At 55.8% G+C, this 20772-nt stretch overlaps 1 protein-coding gene across 9 annotated transcripts; it reads right to left on the bottom strand.

Annotated features, from left to right (window-relative positions):
- Positions 1 to 383: 383 nt before the first annotated feature.
- On the bottom strand, positions 384 to 20721 carry Als2cl (ALS2 C-terminal like). Of its 9 annotated transcripts, XM_085828074.1 has the most exons (29): positions 20653 to 20721; positions 20007 to 20540; positions 18023 to 18132; positions 17699 to 17883; positions 16591 to 16722; positions 15742 to 15940; positions 15348 to 15413; positions 14853 to 15018; positions 14261 to 14392; positions 13482 to 13601; positions 12405 to 12463; positions 12191 to 12257; positions 11642 to 11838; positions 11155 to 11220; positions 10750 to 10848; positions 10484 to 10645; positions 10039 to 10150; positions 9016 to 9093; positions 8048 to 8178; positions 6820 to 6993; positions 6590 to 6686; positions 6259 to 6416; positions 5633 to 5698; positions 5052 to 5225; positions 4227 to 4269; positions 3364 to 3425; positions 3084 to 3233; positions 2772 to 2868; positions 384 to 2501 (listed from the first exon to the last, which is right to left on the bottom strand). In XM_085828074.1, exons 4-29 carry the CDS (start codon positions 17706 to 17708, stop codon positions 2421 to 2423), a joined length of 2898 nt encoding a protein of 965 aa, XP_085684200.1. In that variant the 5' UTR covers positions 17709 to 17883; positions 18023 to 18132; positions 20007 to 20540; positions 20653 to 20721; the 3' UTR covers positions 384 to 2420. The 9 variants fall into 9 exon arrangements, with proteins under 9 accessions (XP_085684200.1, XP_085684198.1, XP_029337456.1 ...); XM_085828072.1 differs by lacking the exon at positions 20007 to 20540 and having other exon boundaries at positions 20653 to 20719; XM_029481596.2 differs by lacking the exon at positions 20653 to 20721 and having other exon boundaries at positions 20007 to 20641.
- Positions 20722 to 20772: the final 51 nt, after the last annotated feature.

The following is a 20772-nucleotide window of genomic DNA, read 5'->3' as shown; positions in this document are numbered from 1 at the left end:
GGCAGCTATCTGGGCATGTATGACCATCACATGCTCCGAGTTACCCACAGGCAGGAGATGCCACGGAGAGACAAAATGGGACGCGGGGACTTCAAGATGGCTCAACGGTAAAGCACTTGTGTAAGCCTGAGGACCTGACTTCTACCCCTAGGACCCACTTTAAATAGCTGGGCATAGAGCTGCGCAGCTGCAGCCTCAGACCTGGGGAGGTAGAGAATCCCTTTGGCTTGCTGGGGAGCCAGTCGAGGCAAATCAGTGAGCTCCAAGTCCAAGGACAGACCCCTTCAAAAAAGTAAGGTTGAGAACAACACCTGAGGTTGGCTACTGCCTTTGTATGTGCAAACACAGACATGCCAACATGCACATGAACACACACACACACATAAAGATGAAAATGGGTTTATTAAAAATCCTGAATAAATAAGCAGACTGTAATTGTGGCCATCACCCAGAAAAGTAGGGAGGGGGAAAAACATATTATGAGGCAGGACGGGGAATGAAAAGGCCTGGTGAAGATGTTCAAGTCTAGCTGTGTCTCATCTCTCACTCTTGCCTCCTGAGTCCAGGAGTTATATCCAGCCTGATCTGATGATTCATATTCTCTCTCCCTCTCTCTTTTCTAAAGATTTATTTATTATTATACATAGGTATACTGTAGGTTACTTCAGACACACCAGAAGAGGGCATCAGATCTCATTACTGGTAGTTGTGAGCCACCGTGTGGTTGCTGGGATTTGAACTCAGGACCTCTGAAAGGGCAGTCAGTGCTCTTCTTATCTGCTGAGCCATCTCTCCAGTCCCTGATGATTCTCTTATTTCTTGGCTATACCTGCTGGATCTAGGCAGTTAGGGTATTGATGGTAACAACCATGAACTCCTCAGACTGCCCTCTTGCATGACTCTAGGTCATAAACCAGGGGGTGTTCCAGGCTGGACAGTTACCACCCACAGAAGAATCCATTCAGGAGAGGCTGTTGTCACTGAGATGGCCCTGCACTGACTGCAGGTGAACCCATCCCCATCGGCCTCCCGAAGCACCGAATGCAGATGGCTGCCTGCCACTCACTTCCTTCCTGCATGCTCCTCATGTGTTAGACTTGCCTGTAGGCTCTGCTACAGCCCTGGCTGCTCCTGAAACCCATCAGGGCATTGTGGAAACCCTGAGGACTCACAAAGACCAGAGGCCCGAGTTCAGTTAATGCTGGGGGCAGGTGGGTGGGTGGCAGGTTTTTGTCACAGCTGAACTGTGTCACAGGCACTTAGGGCTGTCTTTGAGAGAGGAGACTCCGTCAGTTTAACCCTTCCAAGGATCTTCCTAGGGACACAAGTTCCTGGTAGAACTCCAGCCCGGGTCCTCGGTTTGTGATGAGATATTTGGTGGACCCAGCAAGAGAAAGTCTCTCTTTGCTTTTTCCTGGGTTTCACAGTGCAGGAGAACCACCAGCTCTCTTCACACAGGGCTCCACACTTTCTGAGAGGCTCTGAAGGTGTCCATCTCTGAGGCTCCCAAGAGCTTCAGCCACGGCCTTAGGCATTACCTTTTTCAGCATCTCCTTCTGCCCTTCCCACACAGGCTGCATTGGTGGGAAGTATACCCGGGGCCAGGAACAGTGACCCAGAACTCAGCACTGTGACCAGACTTACTCATGGTCCTGAGCCAGAGATGTTCGTCTGTCAGAGCACTAGCAAGCTTGGATATCCCGGCTGTCTCTCCCACAGAGAGGTCAGAAAGAGTCTCAGGTATGTCTGCTGGCAAGCCAGGCCAGATAATGATTGCTGGTGTTTATATCCCATGCCTTTGCAAAAGGCAGGGCCTGTCAGAGGCAACCAGACAGCTCAGCATGGACCTGCGGTTTTCCTGTCCCGGGTGCTACTGAGAGGCCAGCTCAACACTGAATCCCAGCTGAGGAGGAGGAAACAGGTTCCCTCATGGGAAAGAGAACTGAGCAGACCGAGCCTTTTGCAGCTTGGGACCCTCTGGACAGGGGGAGAGAAAAATAAATGAGATGAACTCTGACGTGAGAATGTCCATTTAGGTCCAAAGAACGGAACGGAGCCAGATCTTGGGAAGGGCTGCCGTGAACTGAACAGGAAGAATGATGGAGACCACCACCATGCAGCACGCAGCCCTGAGTCTGATGGCTACAGAGTAAAGGCTGAGGCCACGTGCAGCCAGGGCTCCTCACCCGAGATGGTGCTAATTCTGAGGAAAGGGCTATCAGAGCCCAGACCGGAGGCCAAAGGATAGCCATGAGCTCTGGGGTCACACTGTAGCACTTGGTGTGGCCCTGTAGGAAGCAAAACACCATCTCCTTTGAGAACCATCTCTACAGCCTGCCTCGATCCAGGCAGTGGGGAGCAGGTTGTCAGTGCTTGCTTCACAGAAGTCCACAGTAGGCACTTGGTCCAGAGTGGCCGTGTCACCAGAGTTCTCTAGCGTCCCAGTGCCCGGGTAGATGGTGCAGCCTCATGTCTTCCTTTTGGATGTGCTCATAACAGGACTGGGGAGAGAGACACAAGGTTGGCACTAGCTGGTAGATCTGCTCCCAAAAGCATGCATGGCTCCAGGCTCTGAAAGCCACTGTGTCACCTCCCTGTGTACACATGGCCCCGGTTAGGAACAGCTGTCAGCCATGTTCTGCAGGCAAACAGCCTTCCCTCTGCACACTGCTTGGAGCTGCAGCTTGGAGGGCTGTGAGGCTCGCCTGCCCTGTGACAAGCGCCAGCCCTGTGAGGACCCTTCCCATGGGCTCGGAGCCCTGGTCCCTCACCTCTAAAGCTGTCAGCAGGAAGTCATGGAGGCCACCTGTGTGGACGGGATCCATCATGTCACGGATCAGGTGGATCTCAGCTCCCAGATGCTGAATTCTAGAGAAAATACCATGGCAACAAAGTAGAGAAGAGGAGGGAGGTCACGGACGGACACCCCACAGCTGGGGGAGCAGCCCCAGCCTAGAGAGCTAGACAGCTCTGAAATGGTCCCAGATCTCATGAGACTGGCTCCTTTCTGGGCTTCGACTCCCACTCTGTCCTGTGTTTTGGTGTAGACAGCGGGGGGAAGGGGGCTCCTGGTCCCCACTCACCGAGCTCGGGACACCACATAGATAAGCAGCGGTAATAGGTCATCCATGGGCAGTTTGTATTTGCAGCCCAGCACCCGTGACACCGTGGCCTCAATTTCCCCATAGGTCTTCTCAAGTATCTCCAGCTTCTCCCGAGGGTGCACTGTGGTGCTGTAAGCAGGGTGCAACTCCTGGTCAAGGCCTCAGGGCTCCGTTTTGGGAGGAGGAAGAGGAGAGACAGCACCCCACCCCACCCCACCCCCGTGCCCTTCCACGTGCTCCCACTAAGGCAGACACTCACATGATCTTCTGCAGACACTCAGTGGCCGTCAGGAAACACTTGTCCCGGACCAGAGAATATCTCTGTAAAGATGGGGAGCAAACAGGGGTCCAGCTTGATGTGCTCAGGTCCTAGGGTCCCTTGCCACTCATACCTGCACCATCCCGGACTTAGTTACATCCCTGACCTGGTGGCTAAGAGACCCAGGGGGGAATCCCACAGCTCCACTGTGAGCTTCATGGAGGAACTAGGTTCCAACGGGCTGAGAGGACCAAGACAGATCATTTGATGACACTCAATTCCAAAGCTGATATCAATGGTCTCCAGACCCAAGGGCTTGTTGAAACCCAGGTTCCTGAGTTGACTTCTTGCAAGCTTTCTGTGATATGATAAGACTGTGGATGGGTTAGGGTTAGGGTTAACGGGCTCAGTGGTGGAATTTTTTTGCCTAGCATTGCAAAAGCGGTGGAGGCCAAGAATCTGTCTCCCTAGGAGGATCCAGGTGCTCCCGAGACAGTGGGTGGACTCATGTGCCCTTGATCATGGCTGTCTGGTATGGCTCTTTTTACATAGGAGAAAACTGAGACTCAGAGCTCAGGTACACAACCCACTGCCACAGCCAGGAGAAGAATAGAGCCTGCTGCAGAACCTGGTCACGTGGGAGTCACCTGAGCCAGGAAGGAAGCCTGGGTCTCTCCTCCCTCTCTGGCCTCTCCCTAGGCAGTCAAGACTTAGATGCTCCAAGACCACACACCCCTCCTCCCAGTACCACAGGCCCCTCCTCCTCCTAGGACCACAGGCCCCTCCTTCTAGGACCACAGGCCCCTCCTCCTTCCAGGACCACAGGCCCCTCCTCCCAGACAAGCAGAACACAGCCCTCTCACCTGATTGCTGGTCAGTTTGAGGTCCTTGAGGGGCCACAGATGCCTGAAATTGGAGACATGAGGTGGAATACTTTGCTAGTCTGAGCTCAGAGGACCTGTTTCTGTGTCCCCCAGGAAGGGCTAAGCATAAGCAAGGGCAAGGGAATGGTGTCATTGTGGCATTCTCGGGGTGTATAACACACAGCCCAAGGCCAGGGAAGCCACTGGGTCCTGTAGGAAGGAGATCTTCCGCTGCTGTGTGGCAAAGGAACCCTAGGCTCCGGAGGAGAATGGGACCTCAGAATGCTGCGATCCCAGCAGGGACAATCAAGCACTTGGGACATGCATGCGTCAGAGGGGCACTAAGGAAAACGGGTGTATTAGAGGCAGTGGGGGTGGGGGAGGGGAGGGGTAAACACCTGTCTTAGCTGCTCCCAGAGCAGCCCTCAGTTTCCTCTTCAAGACCCCTCCTCCCCCACTCTCAGTCCTAGTCCAATGGTGGATCTGGAGGCAGGCCCAGTCAGTGCTGGCCAGCACTCAGGGTAGACAGGGAGCACTATGGGAACTAAGGGATCACTGAGCACTGTGGGAACTAAGGGATAGGAAAGGCTGGCTCTCTCTGGGGGACAGTGGAAGAACTGAGCCACAAGGCAGTAAATCTGGAGTGGCTGGCACGAAGCTCTGGCAAAGTCAGCGGGGGTGGGGGGGTGGGGGGGTGGGGGGGGGTGGAGGAACAAAGGTGTTTTCCGTGGTGGGATGGTTGAGCACCCAGCCACATCCCTAGGGCTCTGTGGTGTTTGTCGCCTCCCCCAGAGCCCCTGGCTGGGCTGCCAGAGGCAAGCTTACTTCTGCACATCCAGGAACTCCAGCAGCTTGGTGTCAGGGAAGAGGCTGAGGTTGGTGATGCCCCTGCTGTACAGCCCATCCTCTCTCTCGTGGAGAAGCAGGTACAGTGTGAAGAGCTCTGAGTAGAAGCTGGGCAGGATGAGGGGCAAGAGCAACCCGTGCACCTGCAGGTCCCTGAGAAGCCACAAGGGGTGGGAGATGCTGCTGTCAGGGGTCGGCGCTGCACCAACAGAACTGGATGGAGTCTGTCCTGGGGACGGCTAACTCCTGCTCTGTGTGACTTAGGTTCATGCCCTCCACACCTCAGTCTCAAGGTGCACAGGAAGGAGGAGGCCTCTGGCAACTGCTTCCCCCTCTGTGCAACTCAAGCAGAAAGATGTATCTAGTGCACGGTGCTCCCCCCGTCAACCCCCCCAACCCCCGCTCCTGGGTGGCTCCCAGGACCAAGGTCATATGTCACCGTGTTGTATACATGGTCAACGCACCATGCTTGGTGGATAGCGTATGTATGCACCCAGTGCTTTCCTAAGAAGCATTGTCACCCAGAGGGAGGCCCCAGGCTCAAAGGCCTTGCCAGGTACCTGGTCTCCATGTTCTCCTCCTCCAGGGTCTGGCCCTGGCGCTGCAAGGCAACCTTCAGTAGACCCCTGCAAGACGATGAGAGGGGCGTGATGTGGCTGCTGCCCACTGAAACAGAACTCCATCCTCCCAGCTTCCAAAAGTGAGGGCAGGTAGTCCCATCTCCCAAAACTGGCTGGCTAGATCTGCATTGAATGCTTGCAGAGTCTAGCTTCTCCTGCCACTGGGGGTCCAAGGCTGGAGCTATGGTTGAGTGTTGGGTGGTCCTGGCACTTTGGTGGCAGCTGAAGCTCCTATATGTAATATTTATGGGATCTAAGTTCTACCTGGGAAAGGATAGACGGAGCTTGAAATCGAGGGTCACACTCAGCCCAAAGCAAAGGTAGGGTTTCTATAGGGTCAGGAGTGTGCCAGGGACCAAACAGGGATTGGCCCCTGGCCAGGAGCTATCGGAAGCTCTTGCTGTCATCTCTTATACCTCTGGCCACCGTTGGCACACTGACCAAGCTCTGATCCCGTACCAAACAAGACTTGAGTCAGAGGCATCGGACAGAGCCAAGCCTTGGAAAGGGCTATCCTGGGCCAGTCCCTAGGCCGTGGTCATCAGCCTGTGACATCACAGGCTCACCTGTAGGCAGCCCAAAGCTCCCGGGCATGCTGCTTCACCTCCTCCTGGGCCATCTCCTGCAAGTGTTTGTTGGCCCCGATGCCTGAATATGTGGCCTGGAAGGTCATCATCAGGGTGCGGAGCAGCTGCCCCAGGGGGTGTCGGGAATTGCTCAGAGCCTGGACCCATGAGAGACAAACAGGGATGCTTGGAGCCAGGGTCTGGAGCACAAGAAGCCCAGACCAGCCTCCTCCCGGACAGGTACCCGGAGGCCCTCTGAGAACCAGGAGCTCCAAAGGGAGTTAGCACCATGCTGTGAGATGCAGGAGGCCTCCCAAGACTGGGCCCTCACCTTCCTGAGGTACTGCTGCAGGGCCTTGGGCTTGCGGTGCTGCAGCAGCTCCTTCAGGGTATCTTCCATGCTGCCCACACAGTCCTCGGGGTGGGTCCTGGAGCACCATGCACAGTGTCCCTCGCCCACCCCTGTGTCAGTACCCATCCCCCCCACCCCCACCCCCCCATCCCAGGAGAGCTTCCCTAACCCTCTCTGACCAGCAGGGCCATCTAGAGGGCCAGGCTCACCTCTCACAACACAGGTACTCCTGGGACTTGCGTAGCTCCCTGGAGCGCTGCATGTGGAAGCCCAGGAGGGCTTCCTGCTGTTCCCCAGGACAGCCTAAACGCAAGAAGTCCCGGAAGGGGCTGTAGACTCCCTGCCAGCGGCTTTCCACAGGGAAGGTGCCCAGTCCCAGCTGTCTGTGATTGGGAACAGTGAGAGATGCGGAAGATGGAGCCAGAGCTGGCAAACCCTCGCTCGGCGCAGCACTAAGAGGGTCGGTGTGACCAGCCCGGCCCCAGGAATGGAGCAGGATGGAGAATGCAGACAGCTGACCTCCAAGGCAAGTAGAGAAGAAGACAAGGCAGAGAGAGGGGCATTGTGTTCTGAGATGGAGAAGACACAGGTACATAGTTCTGCAAAGGGCCTGGAGCACTGGAGGCCAAATCCAGATGGTCGGTCTTGCAACAAGACAGAGCAGGGCCCGGAAGTGTAGGGTTCCTGCTTTTTCCTGTCCTGCCCTCTCCCGTGACCTCCCTGGGGTGGATCCTGCCTTGCGAACAGGCTGAGTGAGACCCGACGACGGTACATCTCACAAAGAAAACCATATCCCGCTGTCACCGCACAGGGGTCCCACACCTGCACCCCGCCAGGCTGGGGCACACCCCTCCAGGATCACTCTCCTCTCCCAGCTCCTGCTGTCAGAGAGAAGCAGGGGCAGCAGGCGGGTGAGTCCTCTGTACCCCTCTCCAACCTCTGAAATGCTACCGGGGACAATTTTCTGTAATTCCCCCTTAGGCACACCTAGAGTCTCAACACATGGCAAGAGCTATTCATCTGAACTGAGTTTTCAAAAGCGGGTGTTCTGTTCCTATAGGAAAATAATCTCTCCCATAAACTACTTCTTGAAGTCATGTGATTTTACTTACCAAGTTTCTTTTCTTCTTCTTGGCTACCAGGGAGCTCAGAGCCAGACCAAGGGGCGCTATAACTCTATCTATAACTATGTGTCTATCTCTTTCTTTCAAGATCAACTCACAATCTTCCTAGAAATAAAAGAAAACCTAAAACCAGGGTCAAAGTGAGACTCACAATCCTATTTTTCTTCCAGTGTACGTAAGACAGCCTATTCAAACTAGGCCCTAGACTTCAATAGCCTCTGGCTGGAACTCTGGTAATAGGGCCTTCTCTGAGCCCCGAGGCCTTGGGTGGGAAGAGGCACAACACAAACTGCCAATTAGGTTGGGCTCTCACCTCTTGCGTGTGCTGCTTGGGTCAGGTGGGAGGGCAGCCGTGTCTAGCACTCCCTGTGTGTACAGTCCTTTATCTGTCCCACTGCTGAAAGAACCATCCAAGGTAAAACCATTGGGGAAGGTGACTTTGCCCTGAGGACAGAGAGAGGGAGAGAAGAGATGTCTGTGTGCCCAAGCCAGCTGTCCAGACAAGTGTGCCAATGCTGGGCTTGCTTGGGTGGGTCAGATGGGAACGTCTGACCTAGTGTTCCATCTGTCCATTCAAGGTGCTAGAATATTCTAGAAGTCTCACCCACCTCTGCTGTGAGGTAGCTTGGTCCAGGGATCTAGAGGGGGCAATTCCTTGCTGTGGGGAGTTGCTAAATTCATAGCACTCTTAAACACTCATAAGGCACCAGACCCACCTGTCCTCCTTTTTTTGTTTTTTAAAGATTTATATTTTAATGTATATGAGTACACTGTAGCTGTCTTCAGAAGCTACCAGGAGAGGGCATTGAATCCCATTCCAGATGGTTGCGAGCCACCGTTTGGTTGTTGGGATTTGAACTCAGGACCTCTAGAAGAGCAGTCAATGCTCTTAACCGCTGAGCCATCTCTCCAGCCCCTGCCTGTCCTTCTGCATCTAAAATTATCCCGATTTCCAAACGAACACAACTACATTTTGCTATGCCAACTCCAGCAGGGACACTGAAAGAATGGTGACCCTGGGGACAGCTGCCCAAGACTTGGGTGGGGACGGCTCTACTGGAGCACAGCGCAGACACAACCAGACTGTGCCCTCTGGGCAGGAGTCAAATCCTCCAGTCCCTTGTCACCTGGCTCTGTCAAGTCAGTACTGCACGCTGCATGGCAAGGACATGGAGCCCCTGAGACAACACGGAGGTGGGAAGGGCATCCCCTCCAGCTGTCCATCCTCTACCATCAGCCTTGGCTCTGAACTGGAGGCAAGAGAAGTGGACGTCCACTCACCTTCCCTAGGAGCGTCAGGTCCCTGGTAAAAGTACCTTCGTACAAAGAGTCGTCCTCACAGAGCAGGATGCCTGGGCCCTGGGAAGGAAGAGAATAGAGGAGAGGAAGGTGATATTGGACAGAAAACCAAGGTGGGTGGACACTGACCCACAGAGCCAAGAACCCCCGAGCCCTGGCCCTGCCCTCCCCAGGCCAGGGTTACATCCTGTGGACCCCTTGTTTTCCCTAGTTAGCCCTCAGACTTGGTCAGTCCTCCTCAGCAGCCTCTCCAGGAAGCCCCTGAATACTCAGGAAGTGCTGGCTTCCTTCCAGCTGTCCCTGTTTCCCTGCCACTGCCCTGGGTCCTCAGGGCCAATCACCTCCGACCGACCTACGGCACCTGCCAGGAAGCTCCCTCACAAGTTCACGGTCAACTTGTCCCTGAGTCTGTGCTGAGGGCCTAGCCTTGTCTTTCCTTCCCCTTTTCTTTCAGGTCTCCTTTGGTTCTTTCCAGAACAAGGTGGAATCTAAACAAACAAGCTGTAAAACCAGGTACAGCTGCTGCCCAGAGCCCCACCACACATCAAGGCCCTGTCTAGTGGAGAGGCGGAGGCAAGAGGTGGAGGCCCAGGCTGAGGGGGTGGGGGCTTGGGTTTGATCTTAGCCTCAGCCTGATGTGACTGTGATGTTGGGCAGGTCCTCTGATGTGTGCCATCAATAAACGGGTGTCATTCATATGCTAAGGACAATGACATCAATCGCCGGAGTCACTCGAGGACTCCAGAAGATGGTGACGGTTCAGCCAGGGCCGGCACAGGGTCCATGAGGCCACTGGCTGTCCTGCCGCACACTTGGCTCTTGCGAGTTCATGTGTGTCCCATCAGCATCATTGACTTGAGTTGCGAAAGGGGGAAGGGAGACTAGAAGAAGCCCGGCTTGTGCCAAAGTCAGAGTAGATGGTGGCAGAGCTGGACATCCCTTGTCACCCACCCAGCTTGGCTTTAATTCACCTACATAGTGCCCAGGGCAGGGACTACCACTCACGGCCATCTTGTCCCCTTGGAATGTGCCCTGATAGCAGACGCCTGCCTGGGTGACCACGACCCCAGGGCCATGACGCTGGTCAGCCTGCCACATGCCAATGTAGCGCTCGCCCCTAAAGGAAGAGGGAGTGTGAGAGAGGAGGCTCAGAATAGTTCCCTTGCGCCTTCTGGATGCTCTGCTGTCAGGGGGGTGCGGGGGAGACAGATGGCGCTAGAAAACGAACCCCAAAGAAAACAGAAGATGGCAGAGAAGGGTGTCATCCTTAGGAGCAGGCATGCTGGGTGGAGTCCCCTAGAGGAGGCAGGAAGCATTGACGGAGGGAGGCGCCATCAAGACAGGTGTCCAGGACAGAACAAGATAAAAAAGCTGAAGGGGCGCACAGAGGACAGACAGGGACTGCGGCTTGAGCCAGCTGGACTTCTGGCTTCTCTGTACCAGCACTCACCTGTCCCTGTCGTCCTCAATGCCATAGCCACTCCTCTGGCCTCTCTCCCAGTGGCCCGTGTACCTGAAGGGCTGGGGAGCCTGCGGGACACTCTCGAGGATGCCAAACCCGTGCCGCAGACCGGCCTGAAAATAGCCCTTGTACACCTCGTCAGTGCCATACCTGCAGAGATATGCCTCCTGGAGCTCAGTCCAGAGGCCACGCCGCTCCCCGGCCCCGCCCCCAGCCGCCACCCACCTTCCCCCTGCAGGCCAAAGGTCACTTACTCACAGATGCCGTACTCACACATCCTGCCTTCCCGCCAGTGGCACTTGTAACAGTCAAACTTGTCCTCAGAGGCCTGGGGCACCAGGCAGATGCCAAAGCTGACCATGTGGTTGGGTGGGGTTGGAAGTGAGTATCCAGGCCACTTGCCTGATCAGGTGCCCCTGTCACGTCCCTCCATGCTACCCAGTTGTACTTGTCTCCAAGGAGTCCCCCAGTAGATCTCAGAATCCCCTGTTCCCTTACAAAAGGTCCTCCGGACACCCCTCCCCCACCATGGGAAGGAAGGTTCCCCTTCTGCGTCTATGTAGTGAGAAGACTGGGCCATCTGACCATTCCTGTGCAAGGCTTGGGAATTTGGGGCAGCCACTGGCCTCACATGTTCCCACCCGCCCAGCCAGCCTTACCCATGCTCCAGGCCCTGGTAAAAAGTCCCCACGTGGTTCCGCCCATCTGGCCACTTCAGGGTTCCCCTGGAACACAGGAGGCCCACAGCATCAGGCCACTGGACCCCAGCCCCAGACAGCTGCATGCCCAGAGCCCTCAAAGTCCCTCCCTTCCTCTACTCTAACTTCTTCCATAGTTGGAAGAAGACATAGTTGGAAGACTTTCTGCTCACCCAGTCCTCACGTGGTGCTGAGATACCTCACAGAAAGTAGTCCCATCTCCTGGCACAGCTGTCCAAACAGCCTTGTGGGGCACTGGGGTACCCCCTGACAACTCCCATGGGAGAGCCCTGGCAACACTGACATTCTCCTTTCCCCTTGAACCATGGGAGTTGCAGAAGGCAACACCAAGCTTTAGGAGACTCCCAGTCAATGGGATTTCTAGCGAGCTCCTTCTTTCTGACAATGACGTGCTGGAAGTGCTCAGCTCGCAGCAACGGTGACTCACTTGCCATGGGGCTTGGCTCGACACCACTCGCCATCATAGGTAGCCTGGCAGAGCCGCCCCTCGCGGCGGAAGGTATAGGCCACACAGCGACATTCAGGAGGCACAGATGTCTCCCGGCCTGATCCCAGCACAGGGAAGTCCTTCTTGCCACAGAGGGCCTGGCACACAGCCTGGGTCACCTTCCACTGCCAGACAACCTGGCGGGGATGGGAAGGCAGGGGACATGTCATCGCTGCTGCAGATATGCCCCAAAGAGGCCTCCCTGGGCACCGAGTCCCATCCCCTCAATGCTGTCCTCAGGCACACTGCCTTCCTAGGGTACGGCAGCAGACCTGAGATCCTTTGAGCAGCCCAGGGACTAGAAACTCCAGAGGCCTGTGCCATGGTGGGTGCCGGCCTCCACTCCAATCTAATGACGGAAAAATTCCCGTTCCTCCAACATCCTGATACCCAAGCCTAGGCACACCCCCAATCCGTTTCTGGGCCTGTAGGGTCGGCACTCTGCCCTCCCCTGGCTTCTGGCTTGGCCTCCATCATTCATACACTCACCTGGCCCTGGGGGTCTCTGGTGCAGAAGGAGATCTCTTCTTCAGGCGTGAGAATGTGAAGCACACACCTAGGCAGACAGAGGTGAGAGATTCCTGAGCCCCATTTCTGTCCGGGGTTGGAAGTGGGGCTCATGTGGGAGCCCGGCGACGTGGGCGGATTTCATGGGGCACAGGGAGGGGGATCCAGAGCACCTGCGGCTCCCTGAGTCACTCACTTGTCTTGGCCGGGTTTTACCCACACTAACTTCAGGTCAAACGTGTGGATATTGTGGCCCTGGAAGAAGATGGAGCCGGGTTATCCAGAGCTGCATTTGCGGAGTCACTGACACCGATACCCCTCAGGCCTGGAGCACAGTCCTTCCACAGTGGCCTGTTCCCCTTTAGCTGCAGCCCCTCCTTCTTTTCTCACCCTAGGATTTGGACAGGCCTCCCCCACCCCGTGGGGGTTGCCAGTGTTTTCTAGAAACATAGTTGCCCCCCCCCCCAGCCTCTGCTGCAAACCTCTAAGGCTCCTCTTGCCTGGGGATCGAGGCCCACCCACAGAGGCCGACACGTGCAGTTCCTGCACCTGCCTCCACAGTCTCTGTGCTCTGAGCATCTGCTGCTCAGCCACGCCCTCCTGAGCTTGCCCTAAGCATCCTTCACCTTTGCTCATGTTTCCCCTTCTACCAGAGAAGCTACCCTGCTCTGAGCCTGATGGGCAGTCCCTTTCTCTGGAATGGCATCATTTCCCATTTGACCCAAGCAGGCTGCTCACTTGACCCGGAAGTGGAAGGGGCTCAAGGCCAAGCCAGAGAATGGAGGAGCTTACAGGTCATAGCAGAGAGTCAAGCGAGTCCCACAGAAACAACGGAGGCATGGGTAAAGCCCAGGCTAAAACAAACCCTTCTTCCCTCTCCCTCCCCCTTCTTCCCCCTCCCCCTCCCCCATCTCTCTCAAGTTGTTGTTTTGTCAGGCATTTTGTAGCAGCCACAAGAAAAGGAACTTAGACAAGCAGGGAAGGGCTAGAAACATCTCTAGTAGACAAACTGCAACCAAGGGAGAGGAAGTTACAGACACAATCAGAACAAACCCCAAGCCAGGCTGCCATGCTGAGGCAGGGGAGACAATGCTGTCATCATCACAGGTGAGTTTGGCCAAGGTTACTGGCTCTGGGACAAACCCTGAAGCCTTGTATGGCTTCCTCTTGACCCACAATCCCTGGCCTCAGCCTCAGCTCTGATCCTTTCCTGTTCCGTTTCCAATCTGACCCCAGAATCCCCACCTCACGCTCCCCCTCCCTGCCCCCCAACCTGCAACAGGACAAGCGAGTCATCAAAGAGCAGCACGCGCTCAGCCCGCAGTGGAGTGACCACCACGGGGATGTCCTGGCTATCCTGCAAGAGTCGGTGCGCAGGACTGCAGAGCGCATCCTGGTGGGATAAAGAGGGACACAAGAAGGTCAGGTGCCAATACTGGAGGCTGCAGGTCAACGCTGCACCTCTCTCCTGCACCTCAGACATCTCCCAGAGACCATCCCAGCCAGCATGCCTGGGGTATCACCCAGGTCTCTCTCTCTCTGTCGCTCTCAGAGACACACAGACACACACACATACACATACACACATACACTCAAGCGATGATGCTCCAAGGTGCAGGGAGCAGGGAGTGGGAGGGGTCGCCCCTGACCCAGCCCAGAACACCAGCATGGTTTCTTTCTCTGTCCTTTCCTGGGTGGTCTCCATTCTGCCCCATCACAGCCAGCAGGTTCCTGATATGCTATACCCTCTGTCACCCACAGTTATTCTGGCCTGCTCTACTCCTGGCCCAAGCCTGACAAGTCTTCTGGGGACTCTCCTTCCTGCAGGGCATTATATTCTGTGCTAGATGGTGACAGGCACGTGTAATTGGTGGCACCACCAGAAAAGTCAGTTCTGCTGCCCGAGCCGATGGCTAAGTGTGACTGACAGCCATCAGGTTACCAGATGGGGAAACTGAGTCACAGAGCTACTCAGACCACCCAGCACAGCCTCACATCCAATATGGGACAAACCCCTTTCCTTCCTTGACTGTCCCAAAGCCCCACACTCACCCTCAGCCGGCTGCTGAGGCTGTGCCACAGGGCCTGTGTGGCCACAGCTTGGTCCAAGGCCTGTCCCATGAAGGACTGCAGGTTTCCAAACAGGGTGACAGCATGCATCACCAGCTCCTGGGCTGGGTGGTTCTGTGGGAGGACAGGAAAGGAGGGGAGGATCTGATGGACTTGGAACCAGCCCCCATCCTGGTGATGGTCATGAGGGTCCCAGCCCAGCCTCATCCGGTGAGGCCTAAACGTAAGCCGCAGCTCAGCTTGCTCTCTTCTCCCTGACAACCCTTCTGGGGACAGGAAGGGAGCATGAAGGAGCCTCCAGATGGATATTTCAATGACAGCATGGTGTGGCCCTGGGCCTTATGTCCTCCCACTGAGTAGAGAATTCTATGTCTGTTCTTTGGGTGTCCCATCAAGGGAAAGCCATGTGCCCAAGATTCCCTAGTGCAGACTCATGCCTCCAGAGGCCCTCCCCAGGGGAGGGCTATGTTCTCTCTCGGGGGCCCTTCCCTATGGCTTATCTTGGTCCCCTGAGCCTGAGCCCTGTTTTTCCTCTTCCCAACACCTCCATCCTTAGATTGCTTCTGGTACCCACCTCATCAAGGGTGTCCCTGAGGCTCAGCAGGAGGAGCACGTATTTCTGCACGTGCTGGGAGAGTGGCTGGCGGAGGGCCTGGCACATTGTGGTGCCCACAGAGCCCTCAGAGCTCCCAGAGGACAGTAGCTGCCTCAGTGCCTTGCGCTGGCTCCTCCAGAACTCACTGCATTTAGGAAGGGCCACATACTGCCTCCACGTCCCCATTCCAAGCCCACATCCACCTGCACCTCCCCTCACCCACTGTGGTAACCACTTCCCCAGCTCCCAGACCCAGGACACCAACCCTGTACCCCATTAGCCCAGCAAAACCCTGAACTCTCCTCCTGGGGGCTTTGCCCCCTCACCTCAGAGGAGATAGGGGCAGTAACTGCAGACACTCAAGTGGTGGGTGGGCAAAGTACCCACTCTGCTGCTTTGGGGTGGTCTTCCCCAACTCCCCCTCCTCAGACACTCACAGCCACATAGGGGCTACTGTGTCAGCCCCAAGCTCACCTCCTCTTCTTTGAGACCTTCTGAAAGGCTTGTGCCACCACGCAGTCAGTGTAGGACTTGATGTATCTATGAGCAACCCAGGATCACCTTGAAAGCCCAGCTCCCAATGCACACTCAGCCCCTGCCCTCTTGGGGAGGGGGGGTTCCAGATACCACCCACTGAGCAGCCAGAATCCTGATGGTCCAGGCAGCTGCCCTCAAGCCGTGACCCAACAGTTGTATCTCATAGGTCTGGTCCAGGCCTGAGCCTATACGCCTGTTACCAAGCCAACACCCTAGACCATAGGAGACCCACCCCAGCTGACCCTTAGGATCAAATAGCAGAGATGGCACTCTGGCACTGTGGCCAAGCAACAAACTGTCCAAAGGCAGGGGTGAGAGCAGAGCATCTTACTCCATGTGGGCTTGTAGGACATAGTCAGCATTGCTCAGTAACATCACGGTCTCCAGACCCTTGGAAGGTGGGTGGTATAGCCTCTGCCGCAGCGAAAGCAGGCTTTGCTCTGTCACATACCACAACCGCTGGGCACTCCCATGGAGCTGCTGCAGAAGCCGAAGGCACTCTTTGCCACAGGGATCTGAGGGCTCCGGGTCTGTGGAAAGCAGAGCCACCCTGAGCTGGTGTTGATGGGTGGCCCTGTAGCTCTGGGCGGCTCAGGACTGTATTAGTACCCCATAGAGCTCCTCGGGGGCAGGGCATGCTGGGGTAAAGGGCTGAACCCTGAGTAATTAGGCTTGTATGTGTGCCTCCTACTTAACAGGACAACCCTAATCATTTGGGGCAACCAAGATTTCTAGCTCCCCCGAGTCTCTGCCTCTTCTCTTTAGACCCAGGTGCAGAACGTGGAGTCTTCAGGGTCACTCCCAACCACCTTAGAGATACACAGACAGGTTGTGAGAGAGGAAAACACCTGCTCAAGACCACATTCCAAGGGTGCCCCCCCCAGGTGAGAAAGCCTTATGTGTCCTGCCTTCTAATCAAGGTTTTCCAAAGCATCCCGGGGAGCCCCTCGCGGGAACAGGGAGTGAGGCAAGCGGTACACGTAGGCCTGTGGTCCTCAGAAGCCATTTGGGAAGGCAACAGCCAGGACCTGGTGGCCAAGACCTCACTCAGTTCCATCAAAAGATGCCAGCACTTCCACTTGAGTTTGAGAAGGCTATCTCAGAATGTCTAACAAGGGAGAAATTGTATCCCTGGGGGGCCCCCCTGTGCCCCTCTTCCCCACTGAGAGCCTACACTCACCAGCTAAGAGCAGAGGCTGTAGGATGAGACTGATGGTTCGAGCAAGAGTCGTTGAGAAGACCTCCTCCAGCCGGAGCAGGTCTGCCTCCTCAGAGCTAGACATAGCCAGGGTGCGACGAGGCACTCGGCCTACTGGGTAAGAAGGACATAGGTCAGAGAACATGGCAGGGGCGCAAATATCCTCCCCAGTTCCCAGAGGTAAGGCCCATAACCACCCACATCAGAGTCAATCAGTAAGCCCAGCTTCTCACAGAGAGGAGGTCTCTTCTGGCCACTGACCCTGCCCTGCTCCCTGCCCCAGAGGGAATAAAAGCTGAAAACTACCAAGGGAAGCATCCCTTCCCGCCCGAAAGCATGTGTTCTTTCAGCCTAGTTTCGGCCTGCTCAGACACTCCACGAACCCAGGCACCCAGGGGGATAACTACCTCATCGTTCTTGGTCCTGGATATCTTTCCACTGAAAGAACCCACTCAGGGACTCTGTGATCTTTGGGGCAAGGGGCACGGATGCTATCAGCTATCAGATATGTTGTGCTATATCTGATATGCTATCAGATATCAGCTCAACAATATGCTGATATCCCAGACTCAGGGTCCTTGTCACTAAATAGAGCTCAGTAAGCCAGGAGAGATCTGATACAACAGCAGTCTGGAGGCCTCCTGATGAAGCCACAGGGGAGACAAGAGGACAGCAGAGTGTAGTGGGGCACACCCAGCACTGGGGAGGCAGAGGCAGCAGGATTTTGCTATGGACTCCAGGGCAGTAACCTAAGATGTGACCTTATCAGAAAGGAAGGGGAAAAGAGAAGGACTGAGGGGAGGGAAGGAAGGAGGGAGGGGAGGAGGGAGGGAGGGAATGAAGGAGGAAGGGAGGGAGGAAGGGAGGGAGGGAATGAAGGAGGGAGGGAGGGAGGGAGAGAGGGAGGGAGGGAGGGAGGGAATGAAGGAGGGAGGGAGGGAGGGAGAGAGGGAAAGGAACAGGGAGAAGACAGCTTAGTAGCAAGGAGAAGTAAAAGTTTGGGGCTGGAGAGATGGCTCAGCAGTTAAGAGCACTGACTGCTCTTCCAAAGGTCCTGAGTTCAATTCCCAGCAACTACATGATGACTCACAACCATCCATAATGAGATCTGATGCCCTTTTCTGGGGCGTCTGAAGACAGCTAGAGCGAGCAGGGTCGGAGCAAGCAGGGGCCGGAGCGAGAGCTGGAAAGTTGGCTCAGCAGTTAAGAACACTGACTGCTCTTCCAAAGGTCCTGAGTTCAAATCCCAGCAACCACACAGTGGCTCACAACCATCTGTAATGAGATCGTATGCCCTCTTCTGGTGTGTCTGAAAACAGCTACAGTGTACTTACATACAATAAATAAATAAATCTTAAAAAGAAAGAAAGAAAGGTTCATTGAAATGTCTGCCCAGCCTGTGAGGATGGCCCACCTTCATTGGCCGGCAGACAAGCCTCACTTTGCCTCAGTCAACCCTGAAGATCATGCAGAGCTTCGGAACGAGGGAAGAGCAGATCACACATCAGACTCAGCAAGACAAACCTGGTGACAGGTGACAGATGGGCAATGAGAAAACTCAGCATGTTTTCTACCTTCCCCAACCAGACTGAGCAGGATAAATGGGTCTCACTCAGGAACAGGGTCACTGAGGTAGGCAGGCAGATCAGCTGCCCTAACTGAGCGATCTTCTAAGTAAGCCGCAATGCAGCATCCTGACGCGAGGCACAGGTAGCGAGGAAACATTGCCTGAACCTATTCCACAGTTGGGCTGTCTGTGGCCCTGCTCAGGCAAAGCCTCCCGAAGCCAGACCTCGCTGTCTTCACTTGGCAAGGATGTTCATCTGGCCAAGTGGCCTGACCCAGAGGGGACGCCTCGGGGTGGAGTTAAAGCGTTTTCACTCTGCCTTGTCCCGACATTCTGAAAACTTTTGAAACGAGCAGACTGGGGTGAGTCAGATGTCATCGGAGTGGCCAATGATGGGCAGGTGACATCATAGGCACCCCAAATGTCCCGGGAGCATCACAGGTCCCTGGCAGAACCTAGGGCTCAGGAGAACTGGCTCCAGAACAGAGCAGGGCGGGGACCTCAGAACTCTGGCCCAGACATTCCTGCCCCACCTTTCCTGCTGCAGTTTGGCTGCATGGGGAGGAGGAGAGACAGGAAAAGGAAGCCGCTAGACACCCAACAGGAGCCATCTTTGCTGACAGTAAACATAGTGCCTTCCCCCAAACACAGAAAAGCAGAGAGCAGGGAGGACAGACTCGGGATCCTCTGGTTCAGCATCTGGTCTCCACTGGCCATGAGAGCCCAGCCGAGGGACTGAGGTGGGCCGAGTGACCTGGACCTCCCTGACCCTCAACCATGTTTCCAGACATTGATAGACTGGAACATCTATCCCTTTAACCTTGAACTACCCTGGTACCCAGCCCACACCTAGCCGGCTGTCCACAAGAGATCCATCTCAGCCTGATAACGTCATAGCTTACCCATCCCTGGTCCTCTCTGAAAGGAGATCTAACTAGACCAGGACATTTCAAACTCCTGTGGTTGCCTCTCAAAAGAATAAACTGTAGAGAGACGCTTCTCTTGGCACGGATAGACTGGACCTGGGTACATCCAACATACCCAGATTAGCAGCCACTAACTCTATAGTAGTACCTTTTAGGTCTGTGGGCCCAGAAGGATTTCCACCCCCAGGAAATCACATCACCAGAGGAAAGGGCAGACATTAAACATGGATGGTAAAGGTGGCCCGGGAAGGCTACATCTGAAGTCTGATATAGAAGTCTCCCAGCTAGGAGCTCTAGATTTATCTAGAAGCGGTGTCGTGAGTAAAAGGCCAGACACGAGTGTTTGAGAGTGTGTGCCAGCAAGAGTATTCTCTCTAGCCCTGGGCCCAGCACCCATCCCATAGCCCTCTGGTCAACACAACGGCTTCCTCATACTCTCCCTACTGCCAACTCTGGGGTCCTGAGTGGCAGGCTGTGCAAATGGTGAATTTGAGGCATGGAAAGTCCAGGATGGTCTAGAGGTACTATCTGTAGATCAGGTGCAGAGCTCAGACCCAGGCTCCTCACTCCAAGTCCTAACAGGCTCACCAGAACTAAGTGGCTCTGAGGTGCTGTGTGACTCACTGAGGTACACCCTGTATTCCTAGCAGGGCCCAGCCGCCCTTCTCACCCCAGGTAGACTTGATGCTCAAAAGCGGCAGGGTGAGGCCAAAAAAGTTAAGCTGGGTGAACAGATGATTCAGCTATTGTCCTTGTGGCCATCTAAACAGTAGCTAGACCCTTCCCTTGCATTCTTGGCCTCTGTCCACACCAGATCGTTCCCAAGCAGGTCACTGGGGCCTTCCCTGCCCTCACCCAGTCCTGGCCCCTCAGGCCCCTAAGCCGCACCCTAGCATGGCACTCACTCTGGTATTTCCTGGTCTGGAGTGGCATGGACCTTATTTCTGCTGTGGAGGCCTTTTCCTGGACTATGCTAGAGGCCCATTCATTAATCAACCTATGTGTCTGGTGGGCAGTGGAGAAAGTGCTCCAGGCAAGTGCACAGAACTGTCACACCCGCCCTCCAGGCCCTCCAGTCTTCAGCCCCTTCTCAGCCTCTCCTCGGGTCCAAGCTTCTTGCCCTACATGCCTCCCAGTCTCTGCATTAGCTTCCCGCGACCGCATCAGTCAGTTCCGAGAGTTGCCCAGACTACTCTGCTCCAACATTCGGACATCCGTCTAGGCTCCTCCCAGGCAGGCAACACCACCTTTTCGGCTTCTCTGTCAGCTCTTCCGCCCTGACCAGGTCACCTGCTCCTGGCAGCCACTCTCTGGGTGATTCACTCGCACCCGGGTTCTGGCCTGGCCGAAGGGCACGGCGCTCGCGCTCCGCACTGCTGCTAGAGGTTGGACCCCGCGCTGCGTTTAAACCGGGCAGCCACGGGACCCGGAGGAGGAAGCTGAGACCGAAGATGGAGGGCTCGTGACCATGGCAGCGGGAGGAGGAGAGAGCCCCCACCCGCAGCTGAGCTCCTAGGGCAGCGGACCCCGCCCACCGACGCGCGCCCTTACCTGCGCCGTGCGCCGCGGTGCCCCGAGTGGCCGCGCAGCTCCGTACCGGGCCGCCCTTCCTCTCCGCGCCCCGCCCCGAGGTGTTGTTCGCGCGGGGGCGTCTCCGAGGAGGCGGGGCTC

The sequence above is a fragment of the Mus caroli genome, unplaced genomic scaffold (assembly GCF_978045245.1).
Source record: "Mus caroli unplaced genomic scaffold, Mus_caroli_1 scaffold_11, whole genome shotgun sequence".
NCBI lineage: Eukaryota > Metazoa > Chordata > Mammalia > Rodentia > Muridae > Mus > Mus caroli.
Note: the sequence above shows the minus strand (reverse complement) of the source record. Positions and strands in the feature narration are given on the sequence as shown.